General features: G+C 29.2%; 2 protein-coding genes across 7 annotated transcripts in view; one reads left to right on the top strand and one right to left on the bottom strand.

Moving 5' to 3' along the window:
- The window catches only part of puml (pummelig), a 40,937-nt gene extending 32,305 nt beyond the window's left edge, over positions 1 to 8,632 (bottom strand). For 2 of the 6 annotated variants that reach the window (XM_075360792.1, XM_075360797.1), the window contains exon 1: positions 8,296 to 8,594. In XM_075360792.1, the coding sequence (XP_075216907.1) occupies positions 8,296 to 8,384 (89 nt within the window). In that variant the 5' untranslated portion in view covers positions 8,385 to 8,594. The other 4 variants (XM_075360796.1, XM_075360794.1, XM_075360793.1 and 1 more) reach the window with 4 other exon arrangements.
- A 392-nt stretch (positions 8,633 to 9,024) lies between these two features.
- Positions 9,025 to 20,980, top strand: part of cyst (rho guanine nucleotide exchange factor 18 cysts) — a 414,221-nt gene continuing 402,265 nt past the window's right edge. Inside the window, exon 1 of the mRNA XM_075360791.1 lies at positions 9,025 to 9,146. The gene's annotated coding sequence lies outside the window, so the exon portion shown is untranslated. The remainder of the gene's footprint in view (positions 9,147 to 20,980) is intronic.

Raw genomic sequence — 20,980 nt, 5'->3', positions numbered from 1 at the left:
AGAAATTTATTAAGTAAATAGAAATAATTTTGAAATTCAATTATTATAACAAATAAAACTCCTTTTAATTGCTGCTGGATGATAGTTTGTAAAGAAGTTTTTATTTTTACATAATGAATGAAAAAAAGGCTGCATTAACTCTGAAAACAAAAACTACTAATGAGAAGTCAACAAATTAATCTTTATATCAACTGATCAGTCATGTCATGTAAGAAACTGTATTTTATAGAATGAAATTATTCACTCCCTAACAAAATTATAAAAAAAACAATTTAAATTATACTGAATTTAAGAAAATTTAAATAAAATAAGAAAAACTTTAAAAATCAATTATGTGAAGGCAACTTTTAAGTTAAAATTTTAAGTCGATAAAAATTTGAAATAAAAATCAAATTTTAAAATAAATCTTAAACCAAAATTTACAAGATTTTTACTTCCTTGTATGAAGTAAAGTATTGTGATCATGAAAAATTTTGGTTTTCATTTTTCAATGGAAATATCCATTTTGACTAGTTCCACATGACATCTGTACGTATGTAAATATGTGCGTGCGTATGTAGCTCGCATAACTAAAAATGAATAGCCGTAGAATGTTGAAATTTTGGATTTAGGACTGTTGTTAACACCTAGTTGTACACCTCTTTTGATTGTCAATAATAAAAAAAAAATATGAAAAAATATCAGAAGTTATTAACAAAATAAAATTTTATGTACTTTTCATTTTTTAAAAATGTGTATATGTAATTTGATAGGCATTCAAAGAAGTATGGTGTCCACATCAGATTTTTTTTTAAAGAAAGAATCATTTCATATATTATTATCACAAGTTAATGCTTTGGAATATAATTTTGTTACAAATATGTCTTTGTTTATAATGCTTTCAGTTAGTTACAAGCTGTTGGGTACTTCAGACTTATTTTTAAGTACAATTTCATTAACATTTGATCAATTCTGTCAATTGTGAGATGCTATCAACAACTAATTTTAGGTAGATTTCATAATAAAACTACCTATTGTGATGGGTACCATGATTCAGCTTCCAGAAAATTTCGGCATAAATTTCATGTTTCACATCCCCCAGACCCCAAAACCACCTTCAGTTCAAAAGTTCATATATACATATATATATATAATTTCACTTTCTTGGTAACGACCCAAAATCTCGGTCGAGTTTGTTAATGGGCAAAATCAAACCATGGGGGTGAAAATGGGGAAGCTTCTTAAAAAAAACAAAATTTTGTTATAACTCTTAATAAGTAAAATATTGAATTTGTTTAAAGTTCCTACTATTTTTTGGATAAGGCCTAAAACGTATTTAAGTAAAGATTCTTGATATCACCAATCCTGGCCTAGGAGTGAGAAAATAGGGTTTCAAAGGCAAAAAAAAAATCATACCTCCCTTAATAGACACAGTATCAAATCGGTTTAAAGTGGTCATTAGTCCTCTAAGCATTACCTAAAACTTTTGACTGAAACAAATTTTGGTATGACGTACCCTTACAGCAAGGGATGACCAAAATGTAGTTGGAATAGTAAGAAGATGGGGCTTATCATATGCTAAACTTGTGAAACCTTTTTCACATGCAACTGCTGTTGTATTGAATAAATTTGAAGTTTTTCTTAACTTTAAAGTGGAAATCTTTTTTTATCCCCTACTTAGTACGCCTTCTGGCATGCCGAAAGGGATTTTTTAAATAGAAATTTGATTGAAATTCAATGGCAGATAGTTTAAGTTTACAGCAAGGTTTTAATGGATTAGATAAATGTGCAGAAATGATGTCAAGTATTCAGTGAAAGAACAAACATGCATAATAAATTAAGATCTGGATATCCATCAATCATTATGGCGTTGAAGTACACAGTCAACAAAACAGAAGCTTCACACACTATGAACCTCCTGTGTCTTTTCACAACACTTCTCATTCTGTTTTTTATGAAACATTCAGAACAAGAGTGTATGTGTGAGTTAGGTCCCAAGAATGCTGATAATGCATTACAATAAGAAGAGAACAACTACTTCTCAGGCATCTCTAGATCATTACTACAATGAAAGAGATGAATTCTAGATCACATAGAGATAGGTGATTTAATATGAGCAGTGTATCACTATGTATATGAAACTAACACAAACAATTTCTTGAGTGGTTTTTAAGGAAAACGCGGTAGAGTTCTTCAACAAGGGGATCATCAAGCTTGTCTCCCGATATCAAAAACAATTGTGTTGAAAAGAAGTTGACACATTTTCATAGTAAAATAGAAGGATTTTGATTTACAAAAAATTGTAAATGTTTATGACATTATTCTTCCTTAAAAACAAAAAAAAAAAAAAAACTGTAAAAATGGCCCACATACTTAATTTAAAATTAAATAAATATTACTTGTTAGTAATTTTAATTAATTAAAATCAAATTTGTTAATAACAGAAATTAAATCATAACAAAAAATAAAGAATATTGATAACACTTATTTTTTAAATTAAAAACTGTACATTATGGCCTTTAAAACACATCTTAATATACTCACAACAAAAAACTCATCATGTAACTTTAGTCAATATCCACCAGAGTTTTAATCAAGAATATAAAATTCTTATACAAATATTTATCAGTGAAAACTTATCAGTAGCACAGTCTTCTTAAAATATATTTATTTAGGAGAATAAGTTGAATGACTATATTAATAATAATATAAATAATAATAATAATTTGAATTATTTAAATTCAATAACAGATAAAATAAATAACATTAATAATACCAGAACCAATAACAACATTTGTTTAATATTTTCCTACAGCCCATATTAGTTACGTGCCATTTCTCCTTTCTTCCTCTATCATAGTTGCACTACACCCTCATTTCATAATATTTACAATGAACAAAAAAAAATTATCTTGTAAATGACTACAAGAAAACAAAACAGTCAAGATAATAAAATGCAAGATGAATCATTCATTAATTAAATAAAAGTAATGGTAGACTTAACTTTTCAAGTCATTGACCAGATATAGATCATCGATTTTTTGACCCATAACTGCAGTAGTTCGTTCAAAGTAACAAACTCCATGACATAATGTAAAAATAAATAATAATATGTAATATCCCTTTGTATTATAAGATAAAATGCAGAAAAATCCATAATTTACATACCAAGAATTGTTGTCTTTTACTATAACTGTAGTTCGGATATTGAAACTTGCATATATCTGTTAATTCTAATGAAGAAATGTTTATCAATTATATTTCAAAAAATATATTAATAGCATTTTACAAATTTATAATTAACATTTGATAGTTTCCCATAAATATTTAAACTATATATATGTAACAAAAACAGAAGTACGAACATTCAGTTCACAAATAAATCACTATATAGATTATAAAAACAAATACACAGATAAAATATTTACATCACAAATATTCTATTTTCATAGATCTTTAGCTAAACCAACCATTATAAAATTTTACAATATTACAAAAAATAAAACAAGCAAAAACCAATGACACACCGTTTCACTTCAAATATGAAACTTTTATAAAGTGCAACTACAAACCTGCATACTATATGATCCACACTATTGGACTGGTCAATACATAATGATGCCATGGCTTATACCCCCTCACTTCTACTATTAGTTACCTCATAATCAAAATTACATATTATTTATCTTGTAATCCAAAATAATACAAGAAGACTAGTTCTTGAAACGATTCACATTATCAAATGTAAAAGTTCTTCTATTATTAACAGGTCAGATATTAACAAGTGGAGATTGTATGCTAGCATGATATAATATATTTAATCTAATATAAATAAAGTAGTAAATGATTATGATTACTATATTAAGATTTAAGATTCATATTATATTTTAAATTCTATAATATAAACCACTAGTACAGAATATTAAGATAAGACTATCTTATCTAATTTTATCATGAAAGTACTTTCGCAGGTCCCACATCCTTAGTCATGATTGAATTATTTAATGTTTGTAAACATTACATCATGTACACAGTTTAGAATTTTTAATATGCAATTTAATTAATAATTCAATCATGACTGAGGACACCAGACCCGTGAAGTACTTTCATGATAAAATATCATCAATATTTCAATATTCTGGGTACTTATGTATTAACGCCACCGCAGCTACAGCTTTATTTAAAAACAAAGTAGTCAATCGGATTTCGATGGAAAATGGGCCGATATAGAGTTTAACATAGATTCAAAACAGTCTCTTTATTAATTTTAATAAATGGTTATTTATATTTATTTTATAAATATATAACCAAACTTAACCTATGCTCGCTAACCTTGACTAATTAACAGGAGTGTTTTGATTATTTAAATAATAAATAATTGCAATAATTACTGAATTTATTAAATAAATACTCAAAAAATTATGGTGTTAATTAGTCAAGGTTAGCGAGCGTAGGTTAAGTTTGGTTAAATTATATTTATAAAATAAATAAATATAAATAACCATTTATTAAAATTAATAAAGAGACTATTCATTTTCCACCGAAATCCAATTGAGCACTTTGATTTTAAATAAAGCTGTAGCTGCAGTGGCGTTAATATGTAAGTACCATATTCTGTACTAGGTGGTTCATATTACAAAATTTAATATATATCTTAATTTATTTATGTTAAACTTTTTATAGTCCATTTTTTCCCCTGTATGTAAATATTTAGATATACAATATACCATTTTTTCAGCCTCCACAAAGCAAAGAATTAGAAAAACAGTCTTACCTTTACTTTTTTTAATTTATCATAATGTTTTTAGGCTTAAGCCCATCTTCAGTGATAATTTTTATACATTTTTAGACTGTTTACATTTTTTCATTACTCTATTAGCTTTCTACATTTTGTAAAATTTTTGGTTAAAATAGAAATTTTAAAAATCTAAAACATTTTCTTAAAAACATTTAAAATAAATTAGAACAAATATTTGTTCAGTCAAGAATGAAAAAGTATACAGTAACTATTAATTTATCATATCTTATCTCTGTGTACCAACTTAAATAATTCTGTTTGCAGATTTATAAGGCTGAATTCACGTTCATATATATATATATATATATATATATACAATTTTCCTATAATTTATCAATTTTTTATTACTATTTTCATTTTCAATATTTACTTTTTTGACTATTTCCAAATTATCTTCTAAACTAGTTATATTATGGTTATCAAATCGTCAGCAATATTTGAGAAACCCATCTTTCTATTTTTAAATAATCTAAAATTTTCATTAAATGTATTCGTTCTACCAATACACATCTTTTCGCAATTGTCGCATTTAATCTTATAAATAACGAAAGAATCATATTTATTTTTTACTTTTTCATTATTATGAAATTTTAAATGTTTTATTATATCATTATTTACTTTTGTTCATTAAAAAAATTCATTTAGTTTAAAATGTATGGATACCAATTAGAATGTACATGATCACAAAGATTTATAAGTCTTTTTCATTATAACAACTATTAAAGCTACTATGTTGCTTAATAAATATGTCCATAACAAGTACATCTCTGAAGAAAATAATATTCATTAATAGCTAATAATTTCAAGACAACTGTAATAGCTTCTAAGATTTAAATATAATTGAATCATGTTTGAGTCAATGAATTATATTAATTATCAAAATTCTAGGCAGCAGAAGTTATCAACTACTGTGAAAACAGCCCCTGGTATCACCATTTCAGTTAAAAATTACTGTCATTATTATTTGAACCTTAAGAGTATACAATACGGTATTACATATTTTACAAACTAATTTTTCAGAGTTAGATGTCAGTCATGGTTAAAGATGTTTTCCCACTAAAGATGCTTTTCAATAAAGAAATTTAGCAATACAAATGTTAAACTCTCTGTTATTTAGCATTCTTTCTTTTGCAGGCATCCTTACTAACAAATATATTATTTTCTTACAAATTTTAACATGCATTTCTCAATCTGGGTATTTCATTAGTCATTTAACAAACACCTTCTTCCTTTGTACACCCCTCTATTAATATGCTAATGTTAATTTCAATCACAGAAGTAAAATAGAGGAAAACTCATAATGTATTAAAGTTTAAAAGTAATTATAGGTTACAAAAGAAAAATAAATAATCAAGAAAGTGCAACTGATGACTAAGCTAAATTACTAATGAAGATGCTATTGCCTCGGTCACTATGTTGTGTAAGGGGAAGTGGCTTTATTCACTCTTCTTAAATCTTCCTCCTATGATTAATTTGTATATTCTTCTTACAGGTAGAATAAATTCATCTACAAGGCATTTGCAGATCAAGAAAAGGCACTTAATAATGTAGAATTGATTAAAATGTTTAACATTTAAGTTAAGTTGGACTGAAATATAAAGAAAGACATATAGAATCTGAAAAAAAAATAAAGTAGCAGTGAAAAGGGTAGAAAATGAAGAAAAGTATGTTGTAATTCAGAAAGGGATAAGACAAAGGTATAGTCTTGTATAAATTGCTTTTCAATTTGTAAACAGATGAGATATATCTTTTAAGGAGAATATTTGGAGTAGTGTAACTTTTTTGCTTGATGATATCACCACACAAGTGTTAAAATTCAAAGGTTTACACTTTTGAGACTACTACTTTTTTTATAAACTACTTGCAAGAAATATTTAGGATTTAAAAAACTTCTTGGAGAGAAATTCAGGTTGAAAATAAATAGGAGTAAAACAAAGGTAATGAAATATGATAGAAAGAAGCATAATAAGGAATTAAACATTAAGGTAATGAATATAATATCCCAGAAGTTACATAACGTTATACTTTAATACTAGATAAAGTAGATGAATAACAGACCAACTAAGCCAAATACAACGTTCATGCTAAAAAGAAGTCTACTAGTATATAACACACATATATACAAATTACAAAAAAATTCATAACACTTAAGTGGAATGCAAAACTTTATGCTACTGAAACATGGACAATCAGTAATAATATGAGGCTTATAAATGGTGTTACAGAAGGATGGTGAAAATTAGATGGGTCGACACTAAATGAAATGAATAGGTCTTAAGATGAATGGTAAAGGAGAGAAGTGAGGTTTGTGGCAAGTTACTGTATAACTCCAGCAGATGATAAACTCCTTCAGCAAATTAATTAAACCTGGATGAATTAATACCAGACTCATCATCAACCTAGTTCACCTCTTTACAATTTTTAAAAGTAAAATTGTTTGTGGAATTGAGGTAAGAATCTATAATTCCTATTTATGAATAAATATTCCTATTCATAAATGGGAATTAAAGATTCCTATTCAACGAATTAATTCTTAAAATCCATGAATTAAAAATTTAATTAAAAATTTTTAGTTCCAAATAACAATAAGAGAACACAAGAATAATGTAAAAATTCTCTTAGTCACTTCAAGAATATTTTACATTCAGAAGATCTAGAGTATTTTCTATACGTATGCTTATGTGTACCTCTATACTTGATTTTCTGGTACTTCTGTGTTTTTAAGGAAAAGTTTAAAAAAATGAGTAGCTCCCATTAACAGAGAAGTAGCAAAACCTCTTTAAAATGTATTACACACACGAAAGAAAAAATAAGCACATAACTATCTAACTCATACCTTAGTTTGATGAACTACATAGATAAACTTATCATACCAATCTGAAAATACATGAACTACAACCTTGTAGTTCATGTATTTACACATTAGTCAATTCATCATGGTCAGTACAAATATAACAGTAAATATAAGAAATCAACATTACAACAGTACATGGGGGCTACAAATCTATGATGCAGACTATGGAATTATTGTTGTAACACTTTATATAAAATTAAAAAAACTGAATGATGGGCAGTTAATATTCTTCAAAGGTCATTAAAAGCAATTTTTTTTAACCTATCAGTTTTTATAAGGTTAAGTTAAGTTGAACCAAGTAACAGGAACAACACGTTTAGACATAAAGTTAGTCTTTAACCATTAACTAATTGATAACTCTCATGAAGGTACATTAATTAAATGAGAATTATGCAGGATACCTACTAATTCAAAGTTACTTTATGTAATAAAATTTCCATCACAATGGAATCCAATCAACGCTCAAAAACTCCACTTAAACAACACAACTTCAGGCTAATTTAATGAACTTGCATCAATGATCCCAAAGCTAACTATAATAAATTACAGCATAATTACAGTGCATTGTTTTAAGCAACAAATATACACCAAGATTAAGTGTAAGCACCGGCATACCAATTTATTAATAATTCTGATGTTCCTACATAAAGAACTCAGTACCTACAGAAGGATCCTAATTAACATGTTGACTTTGTGGAACCATATCAAATTCAACGTAATTAAAAGCGTACCTATTATTTTCAATTTCATCATCAGCCATGTGTGTTAGTTATATACATCAGCCAAGGAACAATCTAGTATTTAAATTATGTTCACTTTACACAGAAAACGAAGTTAGGTTAGAAATAACGTAAGGTACATGAAACAACACAATTCATCAATAAATTTGAGTTAACAAGGAGACAACAAACACTCCGAACAGGATAACATCTCATAACCAAAATGCTGAGTAAGTAATGACTTTCAGACCTTGAATTTCAATAGTGCTCTGTCAAATGTTCAAATACTTTTCGCTAATTTTAGCAATATACAATCAGCTGACTTCTAATGTAACAGATTTTAAAATTAACATTTTTTTGTTATTGCTGTCAGTAAATATTATTTTATTGAACAATATTTATTAAGAAAAAAATTAAAAATATTTACATATTTGTTTTATAGTTTTGAATATTGTATACTAAGATTTAGTGTTATTTTTATTAAGTCATAATACAATTTATATGTAAAGAAAGTATTTAATTTATGCTGAAATGAGTAAACTTAAAAAATTCGTTATAATTTCATTAAGTTGAAAAAACCTTTTGATATTTCGGCGTTGGTGTTTTCTATCAGCTGATACAATATCTCATTACTTCTATATATTTTCTGTTAGGAACGTAATATCCGGATTAAACTTTTCAAGATGGTGGAAAACTATATTGTTGTGTTGTCAAGACTTGTTGCTGGTATTTAATTTTTCCGTTAACTAGTGAATAATTCGGCGGTCATGGTGTAAAAGTGATACTGTTATAAGTGGTAGGTATGATGATTTATTTTTTACTTATTTCGCATTATTTTTAATTGACATTTGGTAACTGTAGTTGGTTTTGTGACAGTTAACTTAGTTTTGAAAGTATGTAAACACTGAATGTTGTAAACATCCCGTTTGACACATAACTCAATTTTTGGGTTAGGTGATTGTTTTTTAAATACCATTATTTTTTATTATTTAACTGGTTATTACTATTATTATTACTTTTTGAAGAAGTTTGTACGATTTTTTGGATGTTGTGTTTTATTTTTACCGCTGTGTCCTGAATGTTAGCCCAGCAAAATTTTTCACGTGTAAGTTTTTATTCCTTGTACTTTCAAGTGTTTGATTTCTATTAAAATTATTTCTTTCGGATGTTGACGAATGAATATATTCTGTTGTATTCGTATAAAAACGATAATTTTGGAAAAAAGACTTGCGACTTTCCCGAAGTAAGATTTATTGTTCTAAAAAGTAAAAATTTGAAAAATATGCCCTTTCTGAACCGTAAAAACAATTATTTATTGGGTCTTATTAATTTGTTAAAATAATTTAGCACATGTGAAATTTAAGAAGAATTAAATTCAAATTATATCTCAAACTTGTAAATATTTATATTATTGTTTTGATAGATCGGATGACTTTTACATATTCTGTAACTAAATTTTAGTTTTTTGAGCAGTTGATCATTTTTATGAATTTCTGAAAATAGTCTATTTAAAACAAACAAATTTGGTGATAAAATACTGAATGGTTAGTTTGACTTTATAAAAAGTTTTTTTTTTGATCATCTAAATCCTTTTAAAGTAGGCTTTGTATAGTATAACTTGATATTCAAAAATTAATATAAAATAAATTAACTAATAAAAACAAAATGAATACTTCAAATAACTCGGAAACATAGTTTTAAATATTTAGTAACTGCCATGAAAATACTTCTTTCAAAGTGAAAAGCACATGAACAGTTGCTGAAACAAATAGCAAAGTAGTATTTTTAATGAAGATTATGTTATGAGCTAATGGATGTTTATCCATAGTAAATTAATACAATAGTCTAATAGTTAAAGCACCAAGAATTATCTCTTTAAAATACAATATGTAGTGTGAGTAATATTAAAGGTTGACATTTAAACCAGTCTTAAAAGCGTAAGAAGACAGATGATGTTACCATATCTACTTAATTAATGATGGGCTGTTGAAGAATCTCTTCATTTGAATTTAAATACCAAAGAGTTTTGACATATTGCTTCTTTGTGTTTTTAGACAGTTTGTTTACTGTTGGATGAATATGGAATAGAATGTAGGAATGATATTCCTACATGCAGCTCATTTCTTTTTTATCCTGTAAATCCATAAAATTACAATGATTAAATTTAAATTAGCGATTACAGGCTTATGGTCTGTAATCTCTGTTGGAATTAATAAATAAATGCATTTAGATGTCATCAGTTGAAGTCTGCTTCAGCTTTTGAGGTGAATTATCATAAAAAAAAGTTAAATAATAATTATTTAGAATAGTTTTTTATACATTCATAATTCTGTTATATTTACAAATTCATTTAAATTAGTTGAGGAAAACTATAATTTATGTTTACAAGTAGGCCAGTTTGTAGCTACGCCAGGATTTTTAATTGCTTATATATTTAAGAAAAGTTTTTTTTTATAAATTTATGTTAAGGGAATTATTTGGAAGATTTTCTTTGAATCCAAAACACACATTCAAGAGTTATTATGTAGTTTTTAAACACCCAATTTTCAAAAAAATGTTAACCGCTTTTATGGAAAAAAATAGTTTATTTTGTTAGCATGAACTTCAAAATCATCTAACAGTTTGGTAGAGGTGTGTGTTGAATTGGCATGTGAAAATATTACAGTAGGAAGAAAAAATGGAGTAAATGTAAATTTAGCAAAAAAAATTTTAAAAAAATGTTTTATGAGAGAGACTAGTTTACAGTATAGATGTAGGTAAATTAGTAAATTTGTTATAGATAAATTAGTATTATTCGCTTTTCTGAACATGGTTAAAAAGATGCACATGCACTTGAGCAGTTCTACGTATTTGTTGATGAGACTGTAGGGTTTATTTTTATTCTTTTATTTGATGCAAATAATTTTTATTTTTTAATATAATTGTCATTAATTATATTAAATAAAGATCAGTTTTATCAATATTTTAACTGTTATCATTCATCTAACAATGAAAACATTTTATATTTTCTTTTTTAAATGTTAATTATAAAGTGGCAGTTTAAGTTTAGTTGAAACTTTATTGTTATTCTATTCAAAGTTAAGGAATTTATTAAATTCTTTCTTTTTTTACCTGAGTATATACTTAAGCAGCTAGCAGTCTCATTACTGACATTTATCTTGCAAGTACTTCTCTTGTTTACTTTTTATATAGAATAATTCATATCAGTTAAATAGTAAAATTACAGTATTGTGCAATGTTTATATTGAGTCTGGTGTTTGTTTATTGATGACATCATTCTTATACATTAGCACATTATCTGCAACATATACACTAAATAAAAATAATGCCAGAACTGAATTTTTCAATTTGTAAAATTGTTACTATACCACAAAGTTATTGTTATTTATGTGAATAATTCCATTAGCAGTTATACACAAAGTATTAAATATATTTATTTATGTATTGAATTTAATATACTGCTTGCTGTGTTAATTTACTTATTTGTGTATTTTTAAGTGAAAGTTTACATAGCAGTTATAGTAGCATTTTTGAAAACGGTTAACATTTAAATTTATAATTTAAATTTGTTTAAAAAAGAAAAATTTTATTAAAGTAATTTGTTGTTTATTTTCACTATTAAGATCTGTGTCATCCATTTGATTAGTGCAATGTTATATGCTTACTAGCAATTAAATCCAGTATCAGCCTATTTAAAAACTGATATGATAAAATTACTGCCAAGTTAGTAATTAAATAGTTTTTTTTTTTTTAATTAAGTAATTATTAAACATTATTTATTACTTAATGATTGGTTATAAAATATGTTCTTTACAATAATTTTTATCAATTTTAAGTTTGGAAGATGTTAGCAGGTTCTGTATCTGTCAAATAAGAAGTTAGGTTATTCTTCCTTTATAGGCTTTATATAAAACCTATATACAGGTTTTTATAAAGACCGTTTCAAGAATTAAGGGGATAGTCTCCAACATCGAGATAAAGAAACAACTTTATATCATCTTATGTCCGGAAACGCTTAATTTACCGGCTATCCGCCATTAGTATTTTTAGTATAAAAATTTGTTTCTCAGGAATGGGTAATCTTATTGAGTTGAAATTTTGCATTCTGACCTAGAGGTTTACTTGTATAAAAATAATGAACCTAATCCGTAAATCCATTTCAAAATGGCGGCCATGTAAACATTTTAATCCTATCTTTGCAACCGCTTGTTTATTTAAATGTTACGTTATTAAAAAAAAATGATATACGTTTTATAACAAAGAAAATTACAGGTTATTTATTCAAATCCGTTCATAAATAATAATGTTATGCCTAAATTCTCGAAGTGAATTCATTCTAAAGTCACCAGTTTTCCAGTTCACCAAAACTGAAAACCAGTTTTTATTTCCACCGAAATAAAATTACATATCTCGACACAACCTCATATAGAATAATATTATTGTTATGTAATAAATTATAATAATTTAATAATATCGAAAATATTACAGTAAAATAAAAATTATTGAAATCATGTAAATATTGTAATAAATAATATCGGATAATAATTTTCGTTAGATGTTTTTCGTTTATATTTAGATAGGGAATATTAGATAGGGGATAGATAGGGAATCTTGGAGAGCTGCATCAAACCAGTCAAATGACTGAAGACAAAAAAAAAAAGTTTTTCGTTTAACGAACAGACGCTGGTTATTAAACAAACTTTTTCAAAGTTTTAAAATTTATTTAACAATAAATTTTCTTAACAGATAATAAAACATTAATAAAATAAATTACACTATTTCTTTATAATTACAAAAAGGCGGCCGGCCCTCATTCAAAATACATCATCCTGACGTTTTTTTGACTGCTGGACTGGGTTCCATTTAGAATTCTTGTACGCAGTTCTTCTGTGGTATCCACGATAGTTTTGTATACATGTGTCTTTAAATGGCCCAATAAGGAAAAGTCTAGAGAATTGAGATCGGGAGACCTTGTAGACCGTGCTACTGGGCCTCCTCGTCAAGAAATGAAATTGGATTTCAGTTGACCACGTGAGCGAGTTGTTACAAATGACCTATCTTGTAAATTTGGCTTCATCGATAAAAAAAATATATATATATTCAAAAAATTCGGATAAGCCATTGGCATAGCCGAACGGAGTGAGTATAATCTCGAGGTAAAATAGCTTGTACTCGCTGATAGTGATACGAGGTCTGTAAATAAAGTGATGAGACTAGTTTTTTGGCAGCCAAAGTGGCAACATTGTAAAGTTACTAGTAAACATGTGATTATATGAACAGCTGATTGATATTAGGTATTAATATTTTTAGTCTGTTGTTGCCACTTCAGACGTAAACAAATTCTTCGTGAAACGAGGTTTTGTTGTGCGTTGCAAAAATGAATGATACTAATTATGTGCAATGTTGTGCAATAAAGTTTTGTGTTAAACTATGTAAGAATGCTACTGAAACCTTCTCAAAATTGAAAAGGGCGTACGGAGATGACGCTCTGTCACGAGCCCAAGTTTTTAAATGGTTTAAAGAATTTCAGATGGCCGGGAATCAGTTGCGGACAATCCACGCTCTGAAAGGCCATTAACGTCAAAAAGTGACAACAATGTTGAGCGAATCGGAAACTTTGTACGGTACGACCGGTGATTAACTGTCAGAATGATTGCAAAACAATTGTATTTGAACCGTACCACAGTCTGACTGCGGAAAAGAGTTGCCCGCGTGAGACCAGCCATCAAAGACAACTGGATGCTGCATCATGACAATGCATCTTGTCACACTGCATTCTCAAATAATGAGTTTTTGGCAAAGAGAAACATTCCTGTAGTTCCCCCCAACCACCTTATTCACCTGACTTGAGTCCCTGCGACTTTTTCCTGTTCCCTACTTTAAAAAACACCTCAAAGAACACCATTTCGGAACAATAGAAAACATTAAAAAAAAATTTAATGGATCATCTGAAGGATATTTCGGTTTCTGAGTTCCAACACTGCTATGAAGAGTGGGAAAACCGTTTGAAGCGTCGCGTGGCTTCTGAATTGTGATTTCATATTTGACATAGGAATGAAAAATACTGTAAGAATCGGTTATTCACTATCATTTAGCAAAATCATTCTTGATCAGTGTCATTTGTCAGGTGATACATACACGTGTATGTTGTAATACGAGATGCGGCTTCACCACCGAATGTTCGCTGTATCATAGAATAAATTTCAACGAAACATTTTTGAAGTCAAACACAAAGTTTTATCGCGCTTCTCCGTTCCATATCGCGAGCTCGCACAAGGTCACATGAACACAACGTACGCGGCCGAATATAACTCGAGACTGGAGTGACGAAACGTGATGAAACTTTTTGCACACACTCGTCAGTCATCGTACTACATAGTTCCTTGTTTGTCCGAGAAATGGCGCTACTTTTATCGAATACAGAAATTTAGTTCGAGAACTTTTCAGACCTACGTTGTATAGCTCATTAAAATTAAATTATATGAAGTAAGTAAAGTCCAGTGGTTGAAGTTGTTGTAGTCTATGATTTGCTAGAAGACTGAATACTGCTGGTAATTTTTGGCCAGTGACTTCCAAATGTCTGTCTACTTTACGATGAGGTCTTTCTTTCTTTTTCTGTTTAGCCTCGGGAACTACGAAAGGTATTATTTTAGAGGATGAATGAGGATGATATAGTCTTTTACAGTCTCAGGTCGACCATTCCTGAGATGCGAGGTTAATTGACCCAACCACCAACGAACGCCTGTATCCACGATCTAGCATTCATAAGCGTTACATTGAAATCTAAAGTAAACAAAACAGACGCCGAGCGAGGCCGTACGAACCGGGTTTACAGAAGATTGCGTGACAGCTACTGCGCGCCTCATTCAGTTTCTATCGTAATAATAATAATAATACAGAAATAGTTGCCTATTACTCTGTATATTCTAAAATAATTAATGTTTATTAAATTAAGAAAAGGCTATAAGTTATAAAATTGTTAAATTAATATGCAGTTAGTATCTTTACAAAATATGGTTTAATGAAATTATAAACATAAATAAGTTTGTAAATAATTTCTTAAGTGCTTTACACAAATCCTGAAATTCTATTTACGTGCATAAAATACATTAAAAAATATTTTATGATTTATTACCATTTTTGTTGGTTTTTTGTTCCCAATTTCTTACGGTAAATCTCCTGATAAATGACACTGATCAACAATGATTTTGCTAAATGAGAGTTTTGATATTTTTCATGCTGACGTCAAATCAGAATTCTATCAGGATTAGTTTTTTATAACTACCATTCTTATTTTCAGGTGGTATGCATAAACTCCATAAGCATAGCATTTTGTGAACGTATTTTTTACATTATTTATAAACTAAATAGCATTTGTTTATATATTATAGTCTCGTAATTGTTGTCACATTGATTTATTAGACATCAATCATTATGTTTTTTATTTACACACTAATTAAAATGAAAAAGAATGTGACTCATTCTTCCTATTTTCATCGTACTATAGATGTATCATCCACTCGTTAGTTATTTCTGTCGTTATTATATTTACTTAAAAACTGTCGTGCAGACTAGAGAAATATTTTTAATTATCATTCAAGTGCGAAGTTCTCGGGTAACATTCAGTTGCACTAGTTCTTGTGTAACATTCAGTTTTGTAGCTGGCTTTCGTATTTGCGGGTATTGTTAGTAAAGTGAGTGTATGTTTATTAAATTAGTGTGTTAGTAAAGTGTTTCTTTTTAAACAACATTACTTATTGTAACGTATTAATAATGCCTCCGCAGTTTCATTAATCATCCAAACAATTTCTGCTACATCTGCGGTGAGGTAACTTTGAAGTCTCGGAAAATAAATATTACTCCACTGCTAAAAAAGTCCCATGAACTGTGATGAGGACAAATCTTGGGCTCCTCATATTTGCTGGCTTCTTGTGTAACATTGTTGACAGTTGGATAAATGGATCTCGTCACATGCCATTTGTAATTCCAACGGTTTGGAGAGAACCGAATGATCACACCACAGACTGTTATTTTTGTGTAATAAAGATACCTTGGCTAACGGCTAAAACTAGATGTACCTTTAAAGGCCCTGATATTCCTTTTGCCATGCGGCCAGTGCCACATAGCAAGGAGCTTCCAATTCCAATACCACCAGAAACAGGGAACGTAGATGAAGATGAAAATCTCGAATATATTGCTGACTTATCAGGCGATGAACAAAGAGATCCAACTCTTTTGAGAATATATAACTGAACACCACTTAATTAATCAGTCAGAAATAAATGTCAGGTTCGTGAGATCCAAATTTATCAAAGAATCAAGCAGAAATACTGGCATCAAGACTGAAAGGATTGCATCTTTTACAACCAAACCCTGAAATAAGTGCTTTCCGTAACAGTCAGAATTCGAACACTGTAATGATGTGGACTCTACTAGAAGTTTTGGAACATATGCACCATACTGACGAATGGCGACTTTTTATTTACTCGTCAAAGCTTAGTTTGAAAGCTGCTATACTTCACATTAGAAATTAATACCCATCAATACAATTAGCATACGCTCTTCACATGAAGGAGTCTTATGAAAAATGAAACTTGTATCTATCAGGATGAGAAATATTTGTGGCATATTTTTGGAGATCTGAAAGTAATAGCGCTTTTACTTGGACTGCAACTCGGATACACTAAATTGTGTTCCTTTTTGTGCGAGTGAGAAAGCAGGGATAGGAAAAAACATTGCATAAAAGAACATTGGCCAAAGAGAGAGGTACTAACTGTAGGAGAGAAGAATGTTGTTAGTCAGGCATTAGTAAAACAAAAAAACGTTCCGCCACTACATATTAAGCTAGGTTATTCACAAATTTTGGTAAAGCAATGGATCGTAATGGTGCAGGGTTTCAGTTTACGAAAAACAAATACTTAATATAAGCGATGCTAAAATAAAGAAATAAGGGAAGGTATATTTGTTGGACCACAAAAAAAAAAAAAAAAACAATGAGTGATCCGGCGTTTGAAGAATGTTTGAACGACTTGAAGGTTGCTGTATGGAAATCATTTCAAAAACTGCAGAGAAATTGTGGAACTCCTTCAAAACTACAAGAACTTGTGTGTAACATCGCTCAAAATCCATTTCTTACATTCACATTTAGATTTTTTCCCTAAAAATCTTGGCACATCAGTGATGAACATGGAGAACTCTTTCACTAGGAGATATCTACAATGGAAACACGATAACAGGGAAAATGGAACCCAAAGATGTTAGCTGACTACTGTTGAAATCTGAAGAGGGATCTATCTACAGCAGAAAATCCAAAAGAAATAGATTTTAGGCGAGTTCAAAATGTGTGTAATGTATTGTCATATTATGCTGTTCAGCGTACATTCTTTGTTTCAAAAGAAATTTCAGTTAAAAAAAACTGAGCTCGATAGAAAACATTATATATTAACATATATAAAATCAGCGTAAAAAATACTATAAGAATCAGCCATTCCCTCTCATTTAACAAACAAAAGATTAAATTTTGTTGACCAGTGTAATCACATCCATTCAACACTTCATCTTCACCAATGTTAGATTCCGAGGAGTCATTTTTGAAATTAATAGTATGTTTATCCACCTCGATATCAACAAAGTAATCCATCATCCATACTTTTTCTTCTTGCAGCATATGTTTAACACAATTTCGCCACTTATCTGCCGTTACCATTTTTTTTTAACTTCTTCAACGTTTAAAAATGTGTTATCAATTGGAATTTGTATTTCTCTCAGGGACGATACTATATCCGTTTTAGCCGTGAGGTATTTGGGATTTTTTGTTATGGTGCAGTATCCATAACAATAATACTATTCGGCTAATTAATTATAATCGTATTAAAACAGTTTGTAAAAAAATTACCACTCCTATCTTTGTGGTAATCACCCTTTTTATTGGATTCGAAAACTAATAATGCACCATTAACAAATCCATTTTCATTCCCTACATGACCTACCTAACCGTTTTTCCTTTCTTACTTGGCAATTTTATACCGGTACTTAAATCAGATAGAGAAGTCTGTTTAGATGTCTTAACGGAATCGTTACACCAAACTTTATCTGCTGAATGAACTTCGTTCTCCCGAGTTTCATCCAGCTGAAAAATTTTTTTCCCATTTTTCTAAACTCTAATCTGTTTTAAATATTTCCATCGCCAAATCTTTATGTCGTCTCAATGATAAAACTACGAGTATTTCTACTTTTTCCTGTAATTTTGAAACCCATCGGTAAAAAACGTTTATTAACTAGCCGACTAATTTTCGATCAAATTCGGACTACTTTTGACAGCTGAAAGTACCTTACTGAGTGTCGGCGATTCATTTTTAAAAGGGAAACTGTGGACTTTGGATCTGACAACATTTTTATTGAAATCGTCGAATTGGCCTAAAACTTTCAGCTCGCGATCTCTCAGTACTTGAAACGGATTCACTTCTGAATTCAGATGTAAGTGCTTCGGCTAGTAGGGTACATTTCGGGAAATTTATTGAAAACATTAACAACTTTCGCCTTTTCCTCGCTTCGTAATATTTTACCTTTTCTGTGTTTAACTATATAACAAGAAGAACTCTCGGCCACGTTTATTAAATTTCATGATACTTATAAACGAAAACTTAATTTCTAACACTGTATTAAAGCAAATAAGTCATAAATTTCAGATACTTATTTGAACCAAATGAATGACAAAAATCACCTCACTCAAAGTAACTTTATCACGAGCAGATAACAACGTCACGGTTAAAATAACAATGAAGTTTCGCAAGATCAAGTAATCGATTTTAAAATAATGTCGGAGATATAATCTAAATGTGTCTATTTAACTATAAATAGTTATGAAGTATTGCTATTGTCTATATAATACCGCACATGATATATACCGAATTGCAGTTCAAATACTTGCACTAACACACGGAACGTTTGTTTACTCTAGGCCTCAAGTAGCAATCCACCGGGTTGGTCTAGTAGTGAACTCGTCATTGCAAATCAGCTGATTTCGAAGTCGAGACTTCTAAGTTCAAATTCTGGTAAAGCCAGTTTTTTTATACGGATTTGATTACTAGATCGTGAATAGCGGTGTTCTTTGGAGGTTGGGTTTCAATTAACCACATAAATCAGGAATGGTTAACCTGACACTGTACAAGACTACATTTCTTTTACATTCATACATATCATCCTCATTTATTCTTTAAAGTAATACTTACGATGGTACCGGAGGCTGAACAGAAAAAAGAGGTCTCAAGTAGCAAATACTCGTAATATGAATATTATAAAATTAAAAAATTGAGATTAGTATAAATTTTTCAATAATACTGCATCGTTTACATCGATGTAGACCTAACATATTTATAATTACATAATAATAGCTAATAATGTGATAATCTGAAATTAATAACATGCGTAAGTAATGGTAAACGTTCTTATCGTGCGGTAGCTGTTTTTTTTAAAGTGATGTGTCATTTTTGTCCACCCAGGGGATTGCATCAACCGGTTGAAAGTTGTGATATGTTTTTGTGTTGTGTATTTGCACGCATGCAGATTGTTTATTTCAGACCTCAACGTAAAGTAGACAAAAAATAGTAGCGGTTGATGCCTTCCTAGTAAAGCAGAAAAAAAGTTGATATCACGATCAGTTATTGTGATTTGATCGTATGCGCATTAGCCGAATAAACATCATATTTAATTATACTGGAGGTAATTACTGTTTTACTTCTTTGGAGTATTGTTTCAAAAATAGGAAAATCTGACAAAGATGAGTGACAGTACTTATAAATAGGAAATAAAAATAATAATCGGTGAAAATAAAGTACAGAATTGGAAAAGGCAGAGCAGCCTTTGCTTAAGATAGAACCGCTTTTCCGGGATAATTAGCTGTCAACCTTTCAACACGGAAATTTATGAATTGCTAATTTTTCAGTATTGTTTTTAGAACTTTGATACCACGATGAGATTGCACGTTTTGAAATCTTTCAAATGAGGATTTATCGCCCCATTTGTGAAGTAGTATGGACATGCCTTATTATAAACGGTGAAGTTTTGATCTTAAAAGAATGGATATCAAGATCGCAACGATTTTCGAAGTTGCATAGCTTTGAAGGAAATAAAGTGAATTATTTTAACCGTGTAATGAGATTTCAGAATGATACGGATCGGCACTTCAAGAAAGTTGAAATGTTGGAAAAGTTGTATTCAACGATGTTAAGAAAAATTGCACACATTCAGAATTTGTATCTACTGTTCACTTATTATTGAAGCAGTTAACTACATCATAGTGTCATATCTGTTTTGAATGTTAGATAACAAATAGCCATAGAAAGGTTAAGTACTTAATATGAAATTTCTATTTGCTATCTCAGTTTAGGTATTTTATTAAACTATTTATTAAAATACGTAAAATAATTTATTTTTCAGTTCTCTTTAATTTTTTTTTCAACGGTGTATTATAACATTTGAATTTTGCGGCTGGAACCTGTACCATAATGAGGGTCATTATGAAACATTTTCATTACGGTAGAGGGTTCAACCGATCAAAAGCATACTCTTTTCAACCACTGACCGATCATAAGCGGGTATTGTTTAACAACGTATCAGTTTTTTTTTATT

This window comes from Lycorma delicatula, chromosome 3 (genome assembly GCF_047948215.1).
Source record: "Lycorma delicatula isolate Av1 chromosome 3, ASM4794821v1, whole genome shotgun sequence".
In the NCBI taxonomy this organism is placed as follows: Eukaryota; Metazoa; Arthropoda; class Insecta; order Hemiptera; family Fulgoridae; genus Lycorma; species Lycorma delicatula.
The sequence above is the reverse complement of the archived record's forward strand: the minus strand, read 5'-3'. Positions and strand labels throughout refer to the sequence as shown.